The following is a 17,550-nucleotide window of genomic DNA, read 5'->3' as shown; positions in this document are numbered from 1 at the left end:
TGTTGAGTATGGTGACAAAACGTTTGAAAACAAACCTTCAAGCTCAGCGAGCTAACTTACATACTTAGAAATATAAATCTCAGATTTAAAATTAACAATGGATCCAGTACAAATTGCCACTGATACAAAGAAAATTCCAGTTTTTTTACTATCCAGTAAGATTGATCTTGTTTGTACGAAATCATGATTTATTCAGTGAAAATAGTCACAATGTGATTTAACTATCAGTAAGTTATCAACACATTTGTTACCAATATATTTTAATATTTGTGGGATGGGGAGAGGAAGTTGACAATATATTTTTCTTAAATGATGGTTTACAATAATATAATTGTACAAAGCCAGAGGGCAACTTTTAACATTGAATCTGAATAAAACGTTAAGAGTAATGCACAGCCTGTCCCATATAGTGAATGCTAACTCAAACAACACATGTCATGCAAGGATAACACAGTGGCCCTTTATAAAATACATCATTGTTGTTAACATCAGGTATGTTAATAGTGTTAATGTAAAAGCAAAAAAAAAGAACTCGACAACCTCATTGTTTGACAAATGGTTACTTCTCTCTTCCCTTTTATTTGTTAGCAGTTGGATTTGAAGCTGTGAGCAGCCATTATGAACAACAAAACATAAACTAGAATCTCTCTTGGCCCCTAGGGAGTTGTTGGCACATGGCTCTCAGGTGATGACTGTAGGTCCTCTCCTGCCTGTTCGATCATGGATCTGAGATAGCTTGAGTGCGATGGCGATCAGTGGACCCAGTACAACCTATAGAGGAAAAAAAAACAAACTGTTGCTGACCAGCATCTTTTCTGAAAATATCTAATATGAGTTCAATCACAGGAGCACAAAGGAGACCAATCAGCCTCTCGGAACTGTTTCTGTCATTCAATTCGATCATGGCTAAGAAGAACATAAGATTACAAGATGTAGGAGCAAATGTAGGCCATTCAGTCCATCGAGTATGCTCAATGAGATCACAGCTGATCTGATAATGGACAGAGACATAGAACATACAGCTCAGAAACAGATCCTTCGGTCCAACCAGTCCACACTGGCCATAATCCCAAACTAAACTGGTCTCACTTACTACGCTTGGCCCCTATTGCTCTAAATATTTCTTTTTCATGTACTTAGCTAAATGACATAAATGTTGTAACTGTACCTGAATCCACCACTTCCTCTGGCAGTTCATTCTACACTTTTTTTTTAGATTAGATTAATTACAGTGTGGAACAGGCCCTTCGGCCCAACAAGTCCACACCGACCCGCCGAAGCGCAACCCACCCAGACCCATTCGCCTACATTTACCCCTTCACCTAACACTATGGGCAATTTAGCATGGCCAATTTACCTAACCTGCACATTTTTGGATTGTGGGAGGAAACCGGAGCACCCGGAGGAAACCCACGCAGACACGGGGAGAATGTGCAAACTCCACACAGAGAGTCGCCTGAGGCGGGAATTGAACCCAGGTCTCAGGTGCTGTGAGGCAGCAGTGCTAACCACTGTGCCACCGTGCCGCCCCATGAACTACTCACTGTGTAAAAATAAGTTCCCTCATATGTTTTTTAAATGTTTCTCCTTTGACTTTAAAAATATGCCCTCTATTCTTGAAATGCCCCAATCTAGAGGAAAGACACCTGCCATTCACCTTATCTATACCCCCCATTATTTTATAAACCTCTATAAGGTCACCCCTCAACCTGCTATGCTAGTGAAAGAAGTCCCAGCCTATTCAGCCTCTCCTTATAATGCAAACCCTCCATGCCTGGTAACATCCTGGTAAATCTTTTCTGAACCTCCTGCAGCTTAATAATATCCTGCTTATAACAGGGCGACCAGAACTGCACACCGCTTTCCTGGCTTATCCCCTTGATTCCCCTACTGATTCAAAATTCATCTGTCTCAGCCTCGATTATATTTAATGACCCAGTCTTGACAATCTTCTGTGGCAAAGAATTTCATAGATTGATTCCAATTACTGATAGTTGCTATTTACAGCCTGTCTTCAGCCCTAGCTCCTGTTTCCATCCGATCTCCTTGGTTCCCAGTACGATAGTTCAGCAAAACTTTATCAGACTCAGTTTTGAAATTTTCACCTGACCCTCCCCACTTCAACATCATCAAATGGGAAAGAATTCCAACTTTCCATTGCCCTTTGATGAATAAATACTTCCTCATATCACCCCTGGCTGGTCTGGTTCTAAGTTAAAGGTTCTTCCTTCTGGACTTCCCCATCAGAGGACATAGTTTCTATTGACCCCATCAATTTGGTTAATTAACTTAAGCGTTTATTCTTCTACATTGAAGAGAATACAAGCCTGGTTTCTGCAAACCGTTCTCAAACTTTAAAGCCTTTAGCCCTGAACTGTTCTGGAGAATCTATGTTGCACCATTTTCTGGGCCAAGTATGTACTTCTCATTTAAAGGGATAGGACCATTTTTTAAAACACACTAAGAATCAATTTTAAGATCAACTCTTAAAACAAAAAGACTCCTGGCAGCACAATGAAGACCTACAACAACTTGCATTTACATAACACTGTTAATGTTATAAGGTGTCTGCTATCAAACAAAAATTGGCACCAGGACACCCAAGGGAATAATATGGCAGGCGATCAAAAGCTTTTGAGAAGAGTCTAAAGAAGAGATTGCTGAATTGCTGACAAAAATAATTAGGAAAGGAGTTCCTGAGCTTAGGCCTAGGGTAACTCAAGGCACTTTCATCGAAGTTTAGAGTCTTGGCCTATACGAGGATGTAAGCCTCCCTCGGTGAACTGGCAGCCTGGTGCTCCTCTGCCCTTACTCCCGCACTCAAATTAACTTTCCAGAACAAATACAGTAAAGTGCTCCCACTCTAGCTCCAGTCTCAGCCTCAATAAATCCCACTGCTCTGCTTCTGCAGCACCATGTTCCCTCAGAACCGCATAAATTTGTGTGCACCACCACAACACCTCTTTTGAGACCTCAATCCATGTCATAAGACCATCGAACAGGATGACTAGTTTTTCCATGACCAGTGGGATGGTCTATTTCCTCCCACATGCATCTCGGATTGAAATTAACTAACGTATTCTGGATTGGTTTAATATAAATAAATATCCTACATTAAAACGTATTAGCAGAGTTACTTTATAAGAAGGAAAACACATTACAATGCTGATTGCACATAACATCCTAACTGTAATACATTTTTCACAGTATACTATACATATTGCATATATATTAATGTGTAATATTGCTGATATGACATGACATCATACTGTGTTGTCTTGAAACAAAGTAAATGATATTGGGGGCTGGGTAGACATTAGGATATAGGCAGTAGAGTTAATGAGCTATGAGAACCAAGTATTGTTTTTATATGATATGTATATAAACATCAATGTTGTCTGCTGATAATTCAAAGTTGTTGACTCAAATTATCTGGTATTACACAATTATGCTGTGCTATTTACATAGCTTGCTTTAAAATATTGTCTACTTCAAATTCTTGAAGCTCAAACTAGTGGCTTTGATTTAGAAATGGACAGTTTTCATAATGGTAAACTGTAAAAAAATGATGTGGAGGTGCCGGTGTTGGACTGGGGTGTACAATGTTAACAATCACACAATACCAGGTTATAGTCCAACAGGTTTATTTGGAAGCACTAGCTTTTGGAGCGCTGTTCCATTATCAAGTAGTGAAGGAGCAGCGCTCCAAAATCTAGTGCTTCCAAATAAACCTGTTGGACTATAACCTGGTGTTGTGCAATTTGTAACTTTGTAAAAAGATGGATAAGCAATAAAATTGGCATCACAGTCTCTCTCCACACTGCCCTCCTCAGGTTCCATGGTAGTATTGTCGAGGCTGTAGACATATATAGAACAGTTCTGAATCTAGGGACAGCTTTTTCTATCGATATTGATTCTCACCAACTCTGTCTCCCAAAGTGCATTATATCAACACTATTGGCGAGTCCATGGAATCCACAAAGTGAAGAATATATCCATGAAGAAATAAAGGAGAGAAAGATTTGCATTTGAATGGCACCTTTCAATACTGTGGATACTGGATAACAGAATTTTATTTTAGAAAAGTAAGTGCTGGAGAAACAATATCGATAGAAAAAGCTGTCCCTAGATTCTGGCCTCATTAGATTAGATTACTTACAATGTGGAAACAGGCCCTTCGGCCCAACAAGTCCACACCGCCCCGCCGAAGCGCAACCCACCCATACCCCTAACCTAACACTACGGGCAATTTAGCATGGCCAATTCACCTGACCCGCACATTTTTGGACTGTGGGAGGAAACTGGAGCACCCAGAGGAAACCCACGCAGACATGGGGAGAATGTGCAAACTCCACACAGTCAGTCGCCTGAGGTGGGAATGGAACCTGGGTCTCTGGCGCTGTGAGGCAGCAGTGCTAACCACTGTGCCACCGTGTGAGGAGATTTAGAGTCTCCTCAGTTTAGGGCACTGACTCTGTGCTTACTGTTTAAATATACATAACCAGGAGATGTACAGTCTACTCAGTTAAGGCACCGACTCTGTGCTGGCTGGTTAAATAAACACGTATAACCAGGAGACCTGAATTCTCCACCTTTGAGGGCACTGACTGAGAACCAGGAGACTTATAGTCTCCACAGTTTAGGGCAATGACTGTGTGGTGGCTGGTTAAAATTTTTATAACCAGAATATTTAGATTATCCTCAGTTTGGGGCACTGACTCTGGGCTGGTCGGTCAAACAAGTAGGTATAATCAAGAGATCATCTGCAGAGAGAGAAACCGAGTTAATGTTGAGTCTGATGTGATTGTTCTGAAGAAAAGTCCATTCAGACTTGAAATGTGAACTCTTTCTCCACAGGTGCAGCTAGACTTGCTGAGTTTCTCCAGCAATTTCTGTCTTATTATTGGTAAAAATAATCAGGTGACCAACTTTTAGTGAAGCTGAATGAAGCATAACTATCGGTTATAGCTCCTACGATGTTCTTTGAATAGTGGCTGTAAGATTTTTTATTTCTAGCTGAAAGACCTGGCAGGACTCATTTTAATTGTCTGAGTTGAAACGCAAAATTTCTGACAATATAGCAACAATTTGGTGTCAAATGGCAGGGTCTGTCTAAGACTTTGGTGTGTGAATGGAAGCAGCAACATTCTGATTCAGTGGTACAAGTGTTAAAATTGACATACTGGAGTCCAAATGATGTCTTTAAGATTCTGGGGATGTGAGGATTAGTACTACATCAGCAGGTTGTTTAACATGGAGTGACAAGATAAAAATCACACACAAATTCAAAACTATCAAGTTACAAGTTGGATTAAAGCTTATAGCAAATTTCATTCCCCATGTAATGGAAACAAAGGGCACGGTGATATAGACCAATCTATTAGGGAAAAAAAACAGAGTGAATGATAACCGGTATTAACTGGCTTGTGCTCGCCTCTGAGTTAGAAGACAGTCAGCCCAAGCCCCAGTCAGATGTTTGGACAAAGACTCGAGAATGACACTAGGGTTGCCGTACCAAGGGAGTGCTGCAGTCAGAGGTGTTGTCTTACTCATGAGACATTAATCCAAAATCTTGCATGTCCATTATTATGGATGGAAAAAAATACCATGGCACTGATTCTAAGAAAAGCAGGGGAGTGTTCCTTAATGTCTTTGCCAATATTTATCTCTCAACAGCACGAAGAAAAAGATTATGCACTTGTCACTTTGCCATTTGTGGGAGCTTTCTCTGTACAAATTGGGAACCGTGGCTTCCACATTATAACCTTTGAGGAGAAAGTGAGGACTGCAGATGCTGGAGATCAGAGCTGAAAATGTGTTGCTGGAAAAGCGCAGCAGGTCAGGCAGCATCTGCAGCCCGAAGGGCTTATGCCCAAAACGTCGATTCTCCTGCTCCTTGGATGCTGCCTGACCTGCTGCGCTTTTCCAGCAACACATTTTCAGTTCCACATTATAACAGCTACTACTTTCAAAAGTATGCCATTAGTTTTTAAGAGCTTCGGTATGTCTTACAGCCTTAAAGGTGCTAAATAAATGCAAGCTTTTCTTTCTCTATAGAATGCTTTAATTGTGCTTCAATCACAGTCGGAATAATTAATAAAATTGAGGACTGTATTTTATAAGCCCCATGATTATCACAATATAAAAATCCAATCCTGGTGTTAAAAAACACAAGACATATATTGATTTTGAAGCAACTACACAGTAAGACAACAAAATCCCATTCCATTACTGTAAATTATGCAGAGAGGAATAATTGGTTTCAATGACTATGCTTTTTCTGTTAATAGCATTGCAAAGCCCTTTGAAATTGTGATGCTAGCATTTCCATTAGGGACCTCTTGAGAAATTGTGATTATACAAATGAATTTTAGCACAATTTTAAGAACATTTTGGCACAAAGTCTTCCCAGAGACAAAATAGAATGTGGCCTTAAACCAACAGAGAAAATGCTGGAAAATCTCAGCAGGTCTGGCAGCATCTGTAAGGAGAGAAAAGAGCTGACGTTTTGAGTCTAACTGACCCTTTGTCAAAGTCTTGGGGGTGGCATGGTGGTTCAGTAGTTAGCACTGAAAAATATGTTGCTGGAAAAGCGCAGCAGGTCAGGCAGCATCCAAGGAGCAGGAGAATCAACGTTTCAGGCATAAGCCCTTCTTCAGGAATGAGGAGGGTGTGCCAAGCAGGCTAAGATAAAAGTTAGGGAGGAAGGACTTGGGGGAGGGCGTTGGGAACGCAATAGGTGGAAGGAGGTTAAGGTGAGGGTGATAGGCCGGAGAGGGGGTGGGGCGGAGAGGTCGTTAAGAAGATTGCAGGTCAAGAAGGCGGTGCTGAGTCCAAGGGTTGGGACTGAGATAAGGTGGGGGGAGGGGAAATGAGGAAGCTGGAGAAATCTGCATTCATCCCTTGTGGTTGGAGGGTTCCTAGTCGGAAGATGAGGCGCTCTTCCTCCAGGTGTCGTGTTGCCATGGTCTAGCGATGGAGGAGGCCAAGGACCTGCATGTCCTTGGTGGAGTGGGAGGGGGAAGTGTTCAGCCACGGGGCGGTTGGGTTGGTTGATGCGGGTGTCCCAGAGGTGTTCTCTGAAATATTTTGCAAGTAGGCGGCCTGTCTCCCCAATGTAGAGGAGGCCACATCGGGTGCAACGGATGCAGTAAATGATGTGTGTGGAGGTGCAGGTGAATTTGTGACGGATATGGAAGGATCCCTTGGGGCCTTGGAGGGAAGTGAGGGGGGAGATGTGGGCGCAAGTTTTGCATTTTTTATGGTTGCAGGGGAAGGTGCCAGGAGTGGAGGTTGGGTTGGTGGGGGGTGTGGACCCGATGAGGGAGTCATGGAGGGAGTGGTCTTTCCGGAACGCTGATAGGGGAGGGGAGGGAAATATATCCTTGGTGGTGGGGTCTGTTTGGAGGTGGCGGAAATGACGAAGGATGATACGATGTATCTGGAGGTTGGTGGGGTGGTAGGTGAGGTCCAGCAACACATTTTTCAGCTCTGATCTCCAGCATCTGCAGTCCTCACTTTCTCCTCAGTAGTTAGCACGTCTACCTCATAGCACCAGGGACACGGGTTTGATTTCACTTCACACGACTGTCTGTGTGAAGTTTGCACATTCTCCTTGTGTCTGTGTGGATTTGTTCTGGGGGGGCTCCGGTTTCTCCCCACAGTCCAAAGATGTGCAGATTGGTGAACTGGCCGTGCCAAGTTGCTCATATTGGGTGAAGGTGAGGACTGCAGATGCCGGAGATCAGAGTCGAAGATTGTGGTGCTGGAAAAGCACAGCCAGTCAGGCAGCATCTGAGGAGCAGGAGAATCGATGTTTCAGGCATAAGCCCTTCATCAGGATGCCTGAAACATCGATTCTCCTGCTCCCCAGATGCTGCCTGACCGGCTGTGCTTTTCCAGCATCACACTCTTCGAAATACCTCATATTGTCCAGGGATGTGTAGGCTAAGTGAATTAGCCATGGGAAATGCATGGTTACAGGGATAGGGTGGGTCTAGGTAGGATGTTCTTTGGAGGGTTAGTGTGGATTCAATGGGCTGAATGGCCTGCTTCCACAATGTAGGGATTCTATGTGCATGTGAGAAAATGAGTACAGTTTGAAGATCCTTCCTAATGCAATACAATTGGTAAAAAAAAAGCTACAAAATTGATCAGAGGTTATAGAATCAGACTCATTTACAGTGCATCATTTGGCCCATCAAGTCCACTCTGGTCAGAAGCAATGGAATCCAGTCAATTCTATTCCTCTGCTCTATCCCCAGAGCTCTGCATATTTATTTCCTTCAAGTGCCTGTTCAATTTCCATTCAAAATCATTGTGTCTGTTTCCAAGCCATCATCAATCCCTACATAAAAATGTTCTGCTGCATATTTCTTCTCTATCTCTTGCCCCTTAGTCCTCACATCAGCTAATGGGAAACATTTTTCCTTGTTGTGGGTGTGGCCTAACCAGGGTGATTTGAATAGAGCATAAAAAGAAATTACAGAAAGCACAGACATAATTGGTAATGCACATTCTGAAATTCCTGATCTTTTTGCCCTGTCTCAGTTGATTCCATCTATGTGGTGATGATGCAACAAGCTGGAAAAAACCAGGGACTTTAGTCATAATGTTTGTTCAACCTACTGCTGACCTAACAGAAAAACATTATGAGATTGTGGAATGGAGATTGAGAAATGTTTTGAAGCATGAGTCATCTCTGCCTCCTTGTGGCCGAACAGATAAAAGTGCAACAGCCACTGAGTGGTGAAAGTTTCTGGGCTAAGAATGCTATGTTCAAGTCCCAACTGCTCCAGAGATGAGCCATAATACATCTGAAAAGGTTGATTAAAAATATCAAAAATTAGAGTTAGGCTGTCCCAAGGTGAAATCAGGAAGCACTTCACACAAAAAGCAGCAGTAATCTCAAAGTCTCTTCCTCAAAAGAGGTGGAAATTTTCAAAACTAAAATTGAGAGATTTTTGTCAGACAAGGGTATAAAGGATTATGAAATCAAGGTTGGTGATGGAATGAAGACACAGATCTTCCATGGCCTGACCAAGTGTTGGAAAAGCTCCGAGGACTGAATGAGTCGTTTCTATTCCTATGCCAGCTACAAGATTAGGTGCCACTGTTCGTAGAACTAGACAGCATGGAAACAGACCCTTCGGTCCAACTTGTCAATGCCGACCAAAAATCCTAAATAAATCTAGTCCCATTTTCCAGCATTTGGCCCATATCCCTCTAAACACTTTCAATTCATATATCTATCCAGATGCCTGTTAAATGTTGTAATTATACCAACATCCACCACTTCCTCCAGCAGCTCATTCCACACATGCACCATCCTCTGTGTGAAAAGGTTGCCCCTTAGGTCCCTTTTATATCTTTACCCTCTCATCTTAAACCTATGCCCTCTAGTTCTGGACTCCCCCATCCGGTGACAAGACCTTGCCTATTTACCCTTGTACATGCTCCTTACGATTTTATAAATCTCTATAAGGTCACCCCTCAGCCTCCAACACTCCAGGGAAAATAGTCCCAGTCTATCCAGCCTCTCCCTTTATCTCAAACCATCCAACCTTGGCAACATGCTTGCAAATCTTTACTGAATCCTTTCAAGTTTCACAAGATCTTTCCTATAGGGGGGGAGACCAGAATTGCATGCAATACTCCAAAAGTGGCCAAACCAATGTCCTGTACAGCTGCAACACGACATCCCAACTTCTATACTCAGTGCACTGACTAATAAATGCAAGCATATGAAATGCCTTCTTCACTGTCCTATCTACCTGCAACTCTACTAACAAGGAACTATGAACCTACACTCCAAGGTCTGTTTGTTCAGCAACATTCCCCAGGACCTTACCATTAGTGTATAAATCCTGCCCAGATATGCCTTTCCAAAATGCAGCACATCACATTTATCTAAATTAAACTCCATTTGCCACTCCTCAGCCCATTGTACTCTGAGGGAACCTTCTTCACTGTCCACTATCACTCCAATTTTAGTGTTATCTGCAAACTCCTTTGTTCACATCCAAATCATTTTTATAAATGACTATCAGCAGTGGACTCTAACCTTGCTAACCAATCCACAATGAGGAATGTTGTCAAACACGTTACTGAAATCCATATTGATCACATCCACTGCTCTGCCCTCATTAATCCTCTTTGTTACTTCTTCAAAAAACTCAATCAAGTTAGTGAGACATGATTTCCCATGCATGAAGCTATATTGACTATCCCTAATCAGTCCTTGCCTTTCAAATACTTGTAAATCCTGTCCCTCAGGATTCCCTCCAACAACTTGCCCACCACTGATATCAGCCCCACTGGTCTATTGCTCACTGGCTTTTCCTGACCATCTTTCTTAAGTAGTGGCATCACGTTAGCCAACCTCCAGTCTTCTGGCACCTCACCTGTGGCTATCGATGATACAAATATCTCAGTAAGGGACCCAGCAATCACTTCCCTAGCTTCCCACAGAGTTCTAGGGTACATCTAAAAAGGTCCTGGGGATTTATGCTGGCTTTGTCCTGTTAACCATTGCATCCCCAGAGTGTGGTGGGGATGCTGGGACACTGAGTAAATTTAAGATGGAGATAGACTGAGTTTTAATTGGTAATGGGTTTAAGAGGTAAGGCGTATGAGCAGGAAAGTGGAGTTGAAGCCATGATGAGATCAGCCATGATCGTAAGAAATAGAGGAGCATGTTCAAGGCTCTGAATTGCCTCCTCCTGCTGTTAGTTTTTACGTAATTATGTTCTCTGTATTCTCCTCCAACACTTCAATCTTCCATGAGCTCTGTGTTCCTCCAGTTCTGATTTCCTGATATCCCCAATTTCAATTGCTCAATCACAGGTGACCACGCTCTCAGTTCCCTGGGGACTCACTTCTGCCATTCCCTCCTTAAATCTATATCACTTCCTGAAAGACACTTTTTAAAACCCATTATTTTTATCAAGCTTTGTCCACCAGCCCCAAATGCCAAAAGTTGTTTGGTAATTGATCCCGTGAAACAGCTTAGAAGGTTTTGTTTAGTTATAGGTGTGACACTAATGCAAGTTGTTGCTGTTAGTTGGAGGAGGAGATGCATCTTTGGGCCTTAACAAGTAGTTGAACAGCTTTAAAAAAGATTTTATCTGCTCATCTGAGAAGATACTCCCAACTCATTTCATTACAGCCCAAACTGATAACTGACCCAGTGCTCTTGCTTCTTCCAGCCTCCTGCCTGTCTACCTTGGATTCCAGCATCTGCAGTTTTTTTGTCTCTAACCCAGTGGAGAAGCTGCTGTGCAGCACCGTGCTTATTGAGTTATCACCTATCACCAGGGTTTGAGGCCGAGACTGGTGGCTGTTTTACTCTGCACAGCTTTTTTTCCTTTTGTGATCCGAGCTTGTTACTAAATTGTTCTACAACATTTTATTAGTAGCAATAAAAAAAACTTTGAATTGTGGATTGACAAAGAAGGAGGCCATTCAGCCCACGATGCCTCTGCCAGGTCTGTCCAATTAGTCCCACTCCCCAGGGCTCTTTCTCCACTGCCCTGCCACAATTTCCTCGAGTGTTGTTTCAATTCTCCTTTGAAAAGCTATTACTGAATCCGTTTCTCTTTCTCTTTCAGGCAGCGAGTTCCAGATCACAGAAACTCGACGGATCAATACATTTCTCTTCTTCTTCCTTCTGGTTCATTGGCCAATGATCTGTATCCCCTGGTTGCCACAGGAAACAGGATTTAATATACAATTCCAGCTCTTCAATCCAATCCTTTGGTTTCAGCATCACTGAGTGTGATTTTTGAAAGGCAATTTATTTGCCAGGCAATAGGTTTATTACAGACTCTAAAACAATGATTCACTGTCCAAAAAATACTGGGAATAAACTACACAAGCTAGGCTCTGCTGTGAGATATGAGTGTGTCCAATGCAGGATCACACTTTGTAAGTAGCCTGTGGCCATCCAGGATGTGCTAATACAGATGAGGAAGAATATTTCATTTCAAAGGCCTGTTTGTTCATATAATTCTCTTCCAGTGAAGCCTGGGTCAATGAACATATTCAAAGTAATGAGGCTTATATTAGGGAGTCAAGGTTTATGGGGGACAGGCAGGAGAATGGAGTTAGGACCACAATCAGAACAGCCATGATAGGATTGAGCATGCTTGATGGGCCAAATAGCTTACACTTGATCCTATTTCATACGACCAGAAATGTTGAGAATAGCTGAGCCAGCACAATGGTGGTATAGCAATTATCATCCCAGAGGTTAAAGATCTTGGCAAGGAGGCAAACAGCTCCTCACTTACAAATTCTCTGGCACTAAAGCCTGCCTGTGAACAGTTGTCATCCCCTCAAGGACTGTTCTTGGTAGCTGAGAATGTTTCACTGTTATCCTTTTTAAGGAGAAATGCCTTAGTGAAGCAGTAGTATTGGGGGTGGGAGGACAGGGGGAGTGGTGGTTTACTGTAACTCTAACTCATCTTCCATCAGGAAATGGATGGGCCTGGTTTGGCCTCTCCCACTGACAGAGAATTAAACATGACAGCAACTTCTGTCTGGTTTAAAATGGTCCCACAGTGTTCTAATTAAGGGGGAAGAGAATTACATACCATTTTCATCATCCTATTGTTGCACAGAATTAATGCGCTGGATTTCAAAAACATATATTTAATCCTCTGCATTCTGTTCCATTTCAGTCAGAAAAACATATTTACTTTTTATTTTAATCTTTTTCATATTAGTTATTGACAGCAAGGGCAGAGATTCAATGTTCTAGCTCAGTCTGTAATGCAAATTAAAACTCTTATTCTTGTTTTTAGATTCTTCCATGCCCTAGTTACAACATTATCTCTGTAACCAACTCTATCTCCTACAGTTCTCTTTACATCTGTAACCTCCTCTAGTTCCAAGGGTCCTCCCTCTCCTTGTAATGTTTGCTAGACCCTCCTTCTCTCTCGCTCTGCAAACGTTTCCCGTCCCTACAACCTTCCCTATCTCAAACTTCTCCAACCCTATAATCCTCTCTAACTCAATATATTCTTACTGTAACATCCTCGCCATCTCTAACCTCCTTCAATACATCCAATCCTCTTTGAGTATGACCTCTTGCAACAGACCGCCATATTTGTAACCTTCTCCAATCTGCCTTATCTCTGCAATCTCCTTCAACCCTCCTTCTACATTTGTCTAAATCTGGTCTTTTGTACAACCCTGATTTCCTTTGGTCCACCATCAGTGGCTATGCTATCAGGGCAATAAGTTCTGGAATTCCCTCCATTGGATGGAAAATGAATTCCATGAGACTGTGGCGGAGGCAGATTCAACCTTGGCTTTCAAAAAAGATTTGGCTAAACATCCAAAAAAAAACTTTGAAGGACACAGGAAATGGACAGGTGAGAAAAATATAAACATACAAATTAGGAGCAAGAGTAAACCATTTGGACCTTGAGCTTGCTTGGCCATTCAATAAGATTGTGGCTGATCTGTCTGATGTGTTTCAAATTCTACATTCCCATCTAGTCTTGATAATGCTTGATTCCCCTGCCTAACAAGAATCTTTGAGTTAAAAGTATTCAATGACCCCCAACTTCACCACCTTCTGAGGCAACTAGGAACTAGAAATGGGCAGAATGCTCTTCTTCAGTGTTGTAACTACCATAAGACTATATAATTTTCTCTGCCTCTCTATTTTCCTGTAAGATGCTCCTTGAAATCTGCCTCTTTACCCAAGCTTTTGGTCATCAATCCCAATATCTCCGTATGTGGCTCCATTTGAAAGTTTTGAGCTTGACAACAATCCTCAGAAATATTTTGCAATGTGACAGGTGGCATATGAATGCAAGTTGCTATCATGATAATTTTAGTAAAAAGCAATACTGAATAAAAAAGAGGAAATGCTAATGGATGTACTTTGATCCATTATTTAGTGCTAATCCATAATATTTCATTTTTTCCAAAAGTGAGTTGGTGAACATTAGTGTGAAGATTCTCTCCTTTAAAATTAATCTCTTTGATCAATGTTGTTAACCGTTATCTAATCACACTTCTTAGCCCCAGTGTCTATTTCTGACTGATCATGAATTTACAATGTACCTTGCGATGATTTCACTTCCATATTAGTTACAATATAAATGTTAGACTGAACAATGTAATCTCTGTAAAACAACCTGTACTTCAGTTGTTCGATTTACCTGTGGCTCCCTGTCAATCCTGCTGGGGTCCCGCTCATAACTCTCCGCATAAATCCTGATTGTAGATCCCATACTCCCAGTCCCGCTCAGTCTAAATATGATTCTAGAATCATCCGTGAATATCAATCTCAGGCCCTGTGAGAAGGAAAGTAGAAGTAGTTATCACAAGGAAATTTGTAGTGGGGAAACACTGCTACTGGTAGCTTGGACAAATACCTGTAATGGAAATAATTTATTTCTGTGGCTCTCAATCTAGTGCTTTAAAAGGAAGAGGTTACAGCAAATGTCTTGACTCATTGCTGAAATTCTTGTGGTGTTGTCCAACAGCTGAGAATAGTTAGCTACAAGCCTGGAAAATCCCTAGACCAATATCATTCTCAGCTGAAAGGACATCAACTCCAATGCTGACTGGAAAATATGACCAACGTATGGTGTTTTCTTACCTCATGATACTGCTGAGAATGGTATCACCCATGCTAAAATGGTGGTTTTGTAGAACAAATCAGGCATGGAGTTGTCAACCTTCCAGGATTGCCCTGGGGTCTTGATGAATTGAAGATTGATCTCCCTAATAGGTGAATTAATGATAATGTCTTGTTCTCTTCAGAATGCAGTTTATCTAATCCAATAATATTGGAGAGGGAAGAAAAAGGTTGTCTGACTGGCACTCAGGAATCATCCAAAAAGCAAATAACCAATCTGTTTGTTTTCAAATTGGCTGTAGAAAGTACTTGTAGGAGACATCAGAGGTCATGTGATGGAATCCTGTGGAATTCGAAACCCTAATCGAGTATTGCTGAAGCCCCTAAAGGAGCTAGGGGTGAGATTTACAACATACCAATGAGGCCTCATAATGTTGGCAGTGGATTGACTGCCTATAACTTGTTCTGTAGCCTGATTTCTTGGGGTCAGTTAGTTGAGTTGGCTGGATGACTGGTTTACCATGTAGAGTGACACGAACAGTATAGATTCAGTTCTCGCACTGGCTGAGGTTAATGTGAAGGACTCTCCTTCTCAACCTTTCCCCTCACCTGAGGTGTGGTGGCCCTCAGGTTAAACCACCAGCAGTTACCTCTCCCTAATGAGAGCGTAGCCCTATGGTCCAGTAGGACTATGGTGACTTTTGCGCTCTGATTTCCATGAATCCCTCTACAAACACCATGGAAAGGACCTTGCTGTACATAAATTATCAAATCACCAGGGCAATAGCACTAATTTCCCAAATTAAATGTCTGTTGGGCTCAGTGGTTAGCACTGCTGCCTCACAGCACCAGGGACTCGGGTTCAATTCCCGCACTGGGTGACTGTGTGGACTTTGCACATTCTCCCCGTGTCTGCGTGTGTTTCCTCCAGGTGCTCCAGTTTCCTCCCACAATCCAAAGATGTGCAGGAACAGATGAATTGGCTATGCTAAATTGCCCAGTGTTAGGTGCATTCGTCAGGAGTAAATATAGGATAGAGGAATGGGTCTGGGAGGTTACTCTTTGGACGATCAGTGTGGACTTGTTGGGCCGAAGGGCATGTTTCCATACGGTAGGGAATCTAATCTAATCTAATCTAATCATGGCAGATAGCAGAGGATAGAAGTATTTCCATGCTCAAAGCAAGAGATTCCAAGATATTTTCATTCTAGTATACACATCAAAGAAATAAAGAACTACATTTATATAGTGATTTCCACATCCTTAGAATGTTCCAAACAACTTCAGAGTCTATTAAGTTCTTTTTAAAGTGTCATCATTGCTGGATGTTACCGCAAACAGCACAGTGATAATGACCAGATCATTTGTTTCAGTGATATTGAGTGAAGGATAAATGTAGGCCAGGCCAATAAAGAGAAGTTTCCTCATCCTTCTTCAACCTAAGATGTATGGGATCTCTGACATCCACCTGAGAGGAACGAGAGGGCCTCAAGTTTAACTGGAAGATTACTCTTCCAATAGTTCAGCACTTTTTCACTACTGCACTGGGAATGTCAACTTAGATATTGTGCTGAAGTCTCTGGAGAGGAATTTGAACCCACAACCTTCTCAGTGGAGAGAGGAATACTCACTGAACCATAGCTGAATGCAAAATGAGACCTATTTAAGAGACAAGGATATACTAGGGCTGTAATTAGGGAATATCAGAATATTTTTACATACAAAACATTGAACATTCCCTGCAGCATTCTCTAAGTACATAAACATCGACATTTGGTACATTGCTCTAAATTAGAATGAAAAATTAATTCAGTCAAATCCTTCAAAAGTTAGCTTCAGGTTACAGAGAGAAAATAACGTAGTTCAGAAAACGGAATCATTTATAAAGTTTGTTAAAAAATAAGTCAAATTATATTTATAAGTGTGTGTGTGGGTGGTTGCTGGGAACAGTATTTATTCTCATCAAGAATAAAGTTGGATCATGAGATCTCCCGGACTAGTTTGATAGCCTGAGGGGGGCTGAGGGAGGCATTCCCCATAGAATCTGTTTCTTTGTTGACTCATTCCCCTCCCTCCACCCCCCACGTCTGCTTTTTTCTTGCCTCCATTGGAAATTTTAAGGCAGTTGGGCATAGAATGTGAGAAGGGAGTAGGGTACGTGAGATAGGGGAAAACATGGAGAGGGAATGCACATGTGTTTTGGTCATGATGTTCCACTTTCATGGTGTGAACTAGCTACCTGACCATATTGTATGTTTGTATGAGAGGAACACTTCCATTTTAATACAGATAGAGCACAGTGAAGCATCAGGAAGGTAGCAAACCAGGAGGGGGCAGCAAAAAATGCAGGAGCACCTGTCTGACATGGAAAGGAGGAGGATGGGGAAGGGATTGGTCCCACCTGCAAATGTGTCAGCTATGCCTCAATGTGTAGCACTTCCACCACTGAGTCAGAAGGTTGTTAACACAAAATACAGGCCTATGTTGAGGGAAATGTCTTCATAGAGTCATACAGGATGGAAACAGACCCTTCAGTCCAACCAGTCATTCATCTTCAAGCATTTATCCAATTCCCTTTGAAATTTATTATTGAATCTGGTTTCCCTGCCCTTTCAGGAAGCTTGTTTCTGGATTATAACGGAACTATGCAAAACATTGTTCTCTTTTGTGGCTTCTTGTTCTTTTGTTAATTTTTAAAAGTGTGACTTGTCTGGTTGCTCACTCTCTTGTCACGAGAAACAATTTCTCCTTATTCACTCCATTAAAACCAACTATTATTTGTAAACCTTTCTTAAATCTCCTCATAAGCTTCTCTCTGCTCTAAGCAGAATAATCAATTTCTTTAGTCACCCCACTTAATGAAGCATCCTTTGAATGGTTCATCTCATGTCATAAATGACACCAGTAGGTATTGAATTGAATTATGAAATAGCACAGAAAGGATTTATTCTGTG

The 17,550-nt window shown here is 41.8% G+C and overlaps 1 protein-coding gene across 1 annotated transcript in view; it reads right to left on the bottom strand.

Annotated features, from left to right (window-relative positions):
- Window positions 1-506: 506 nt before the first annotated feature.
- Window positions 507-17,550, bottom strand: part of pgm5 (phosphoglucomutase 5) — a 174,594-nt gene continuing 157,550 nt past the window's right edge. The window contains exons 10-11 of the mRNA XM_043716994.2: window positions 14,175-14,309; window positions 507-771 (exon numbers count right to left, since the gene is read on the bottom strand). Of these exons, the coding sequence (XP_043572929.1) occupies window positions 682-771; window positions 14,175-14,309 (225 nt within the window). The 3' untranslated portion in view covers window positions 507-681. The remainder of the gene's footprint in view (window positions 772-14,174; window positions 14,310-17,550) is intronic.

The sequence above is a fragment of the Chiloscyllium plagiosum genome, unplaced genomic scaffold (genome assembly GCF_037043375.1).
Source record: "Chiloscyllium plagiosum isolate Xiang-an unplaced genomic scaffold, Cpla_swu_hap1 HiC_scaffold_2, whole genome shotgun sequence".
In the NCBI taxonomy this organism is placed as follows: domain Eukaryota; kingdom Metazoa; phylum Chordata; class Chondrichthyes; order Orectolobiformes; family Hemiscylliidae; genus Chiloscyllium; species Chiloscyllium plagiosum.
This window is presented reverse-complemented; position numbering and strand designations above follow the sequence as displayed.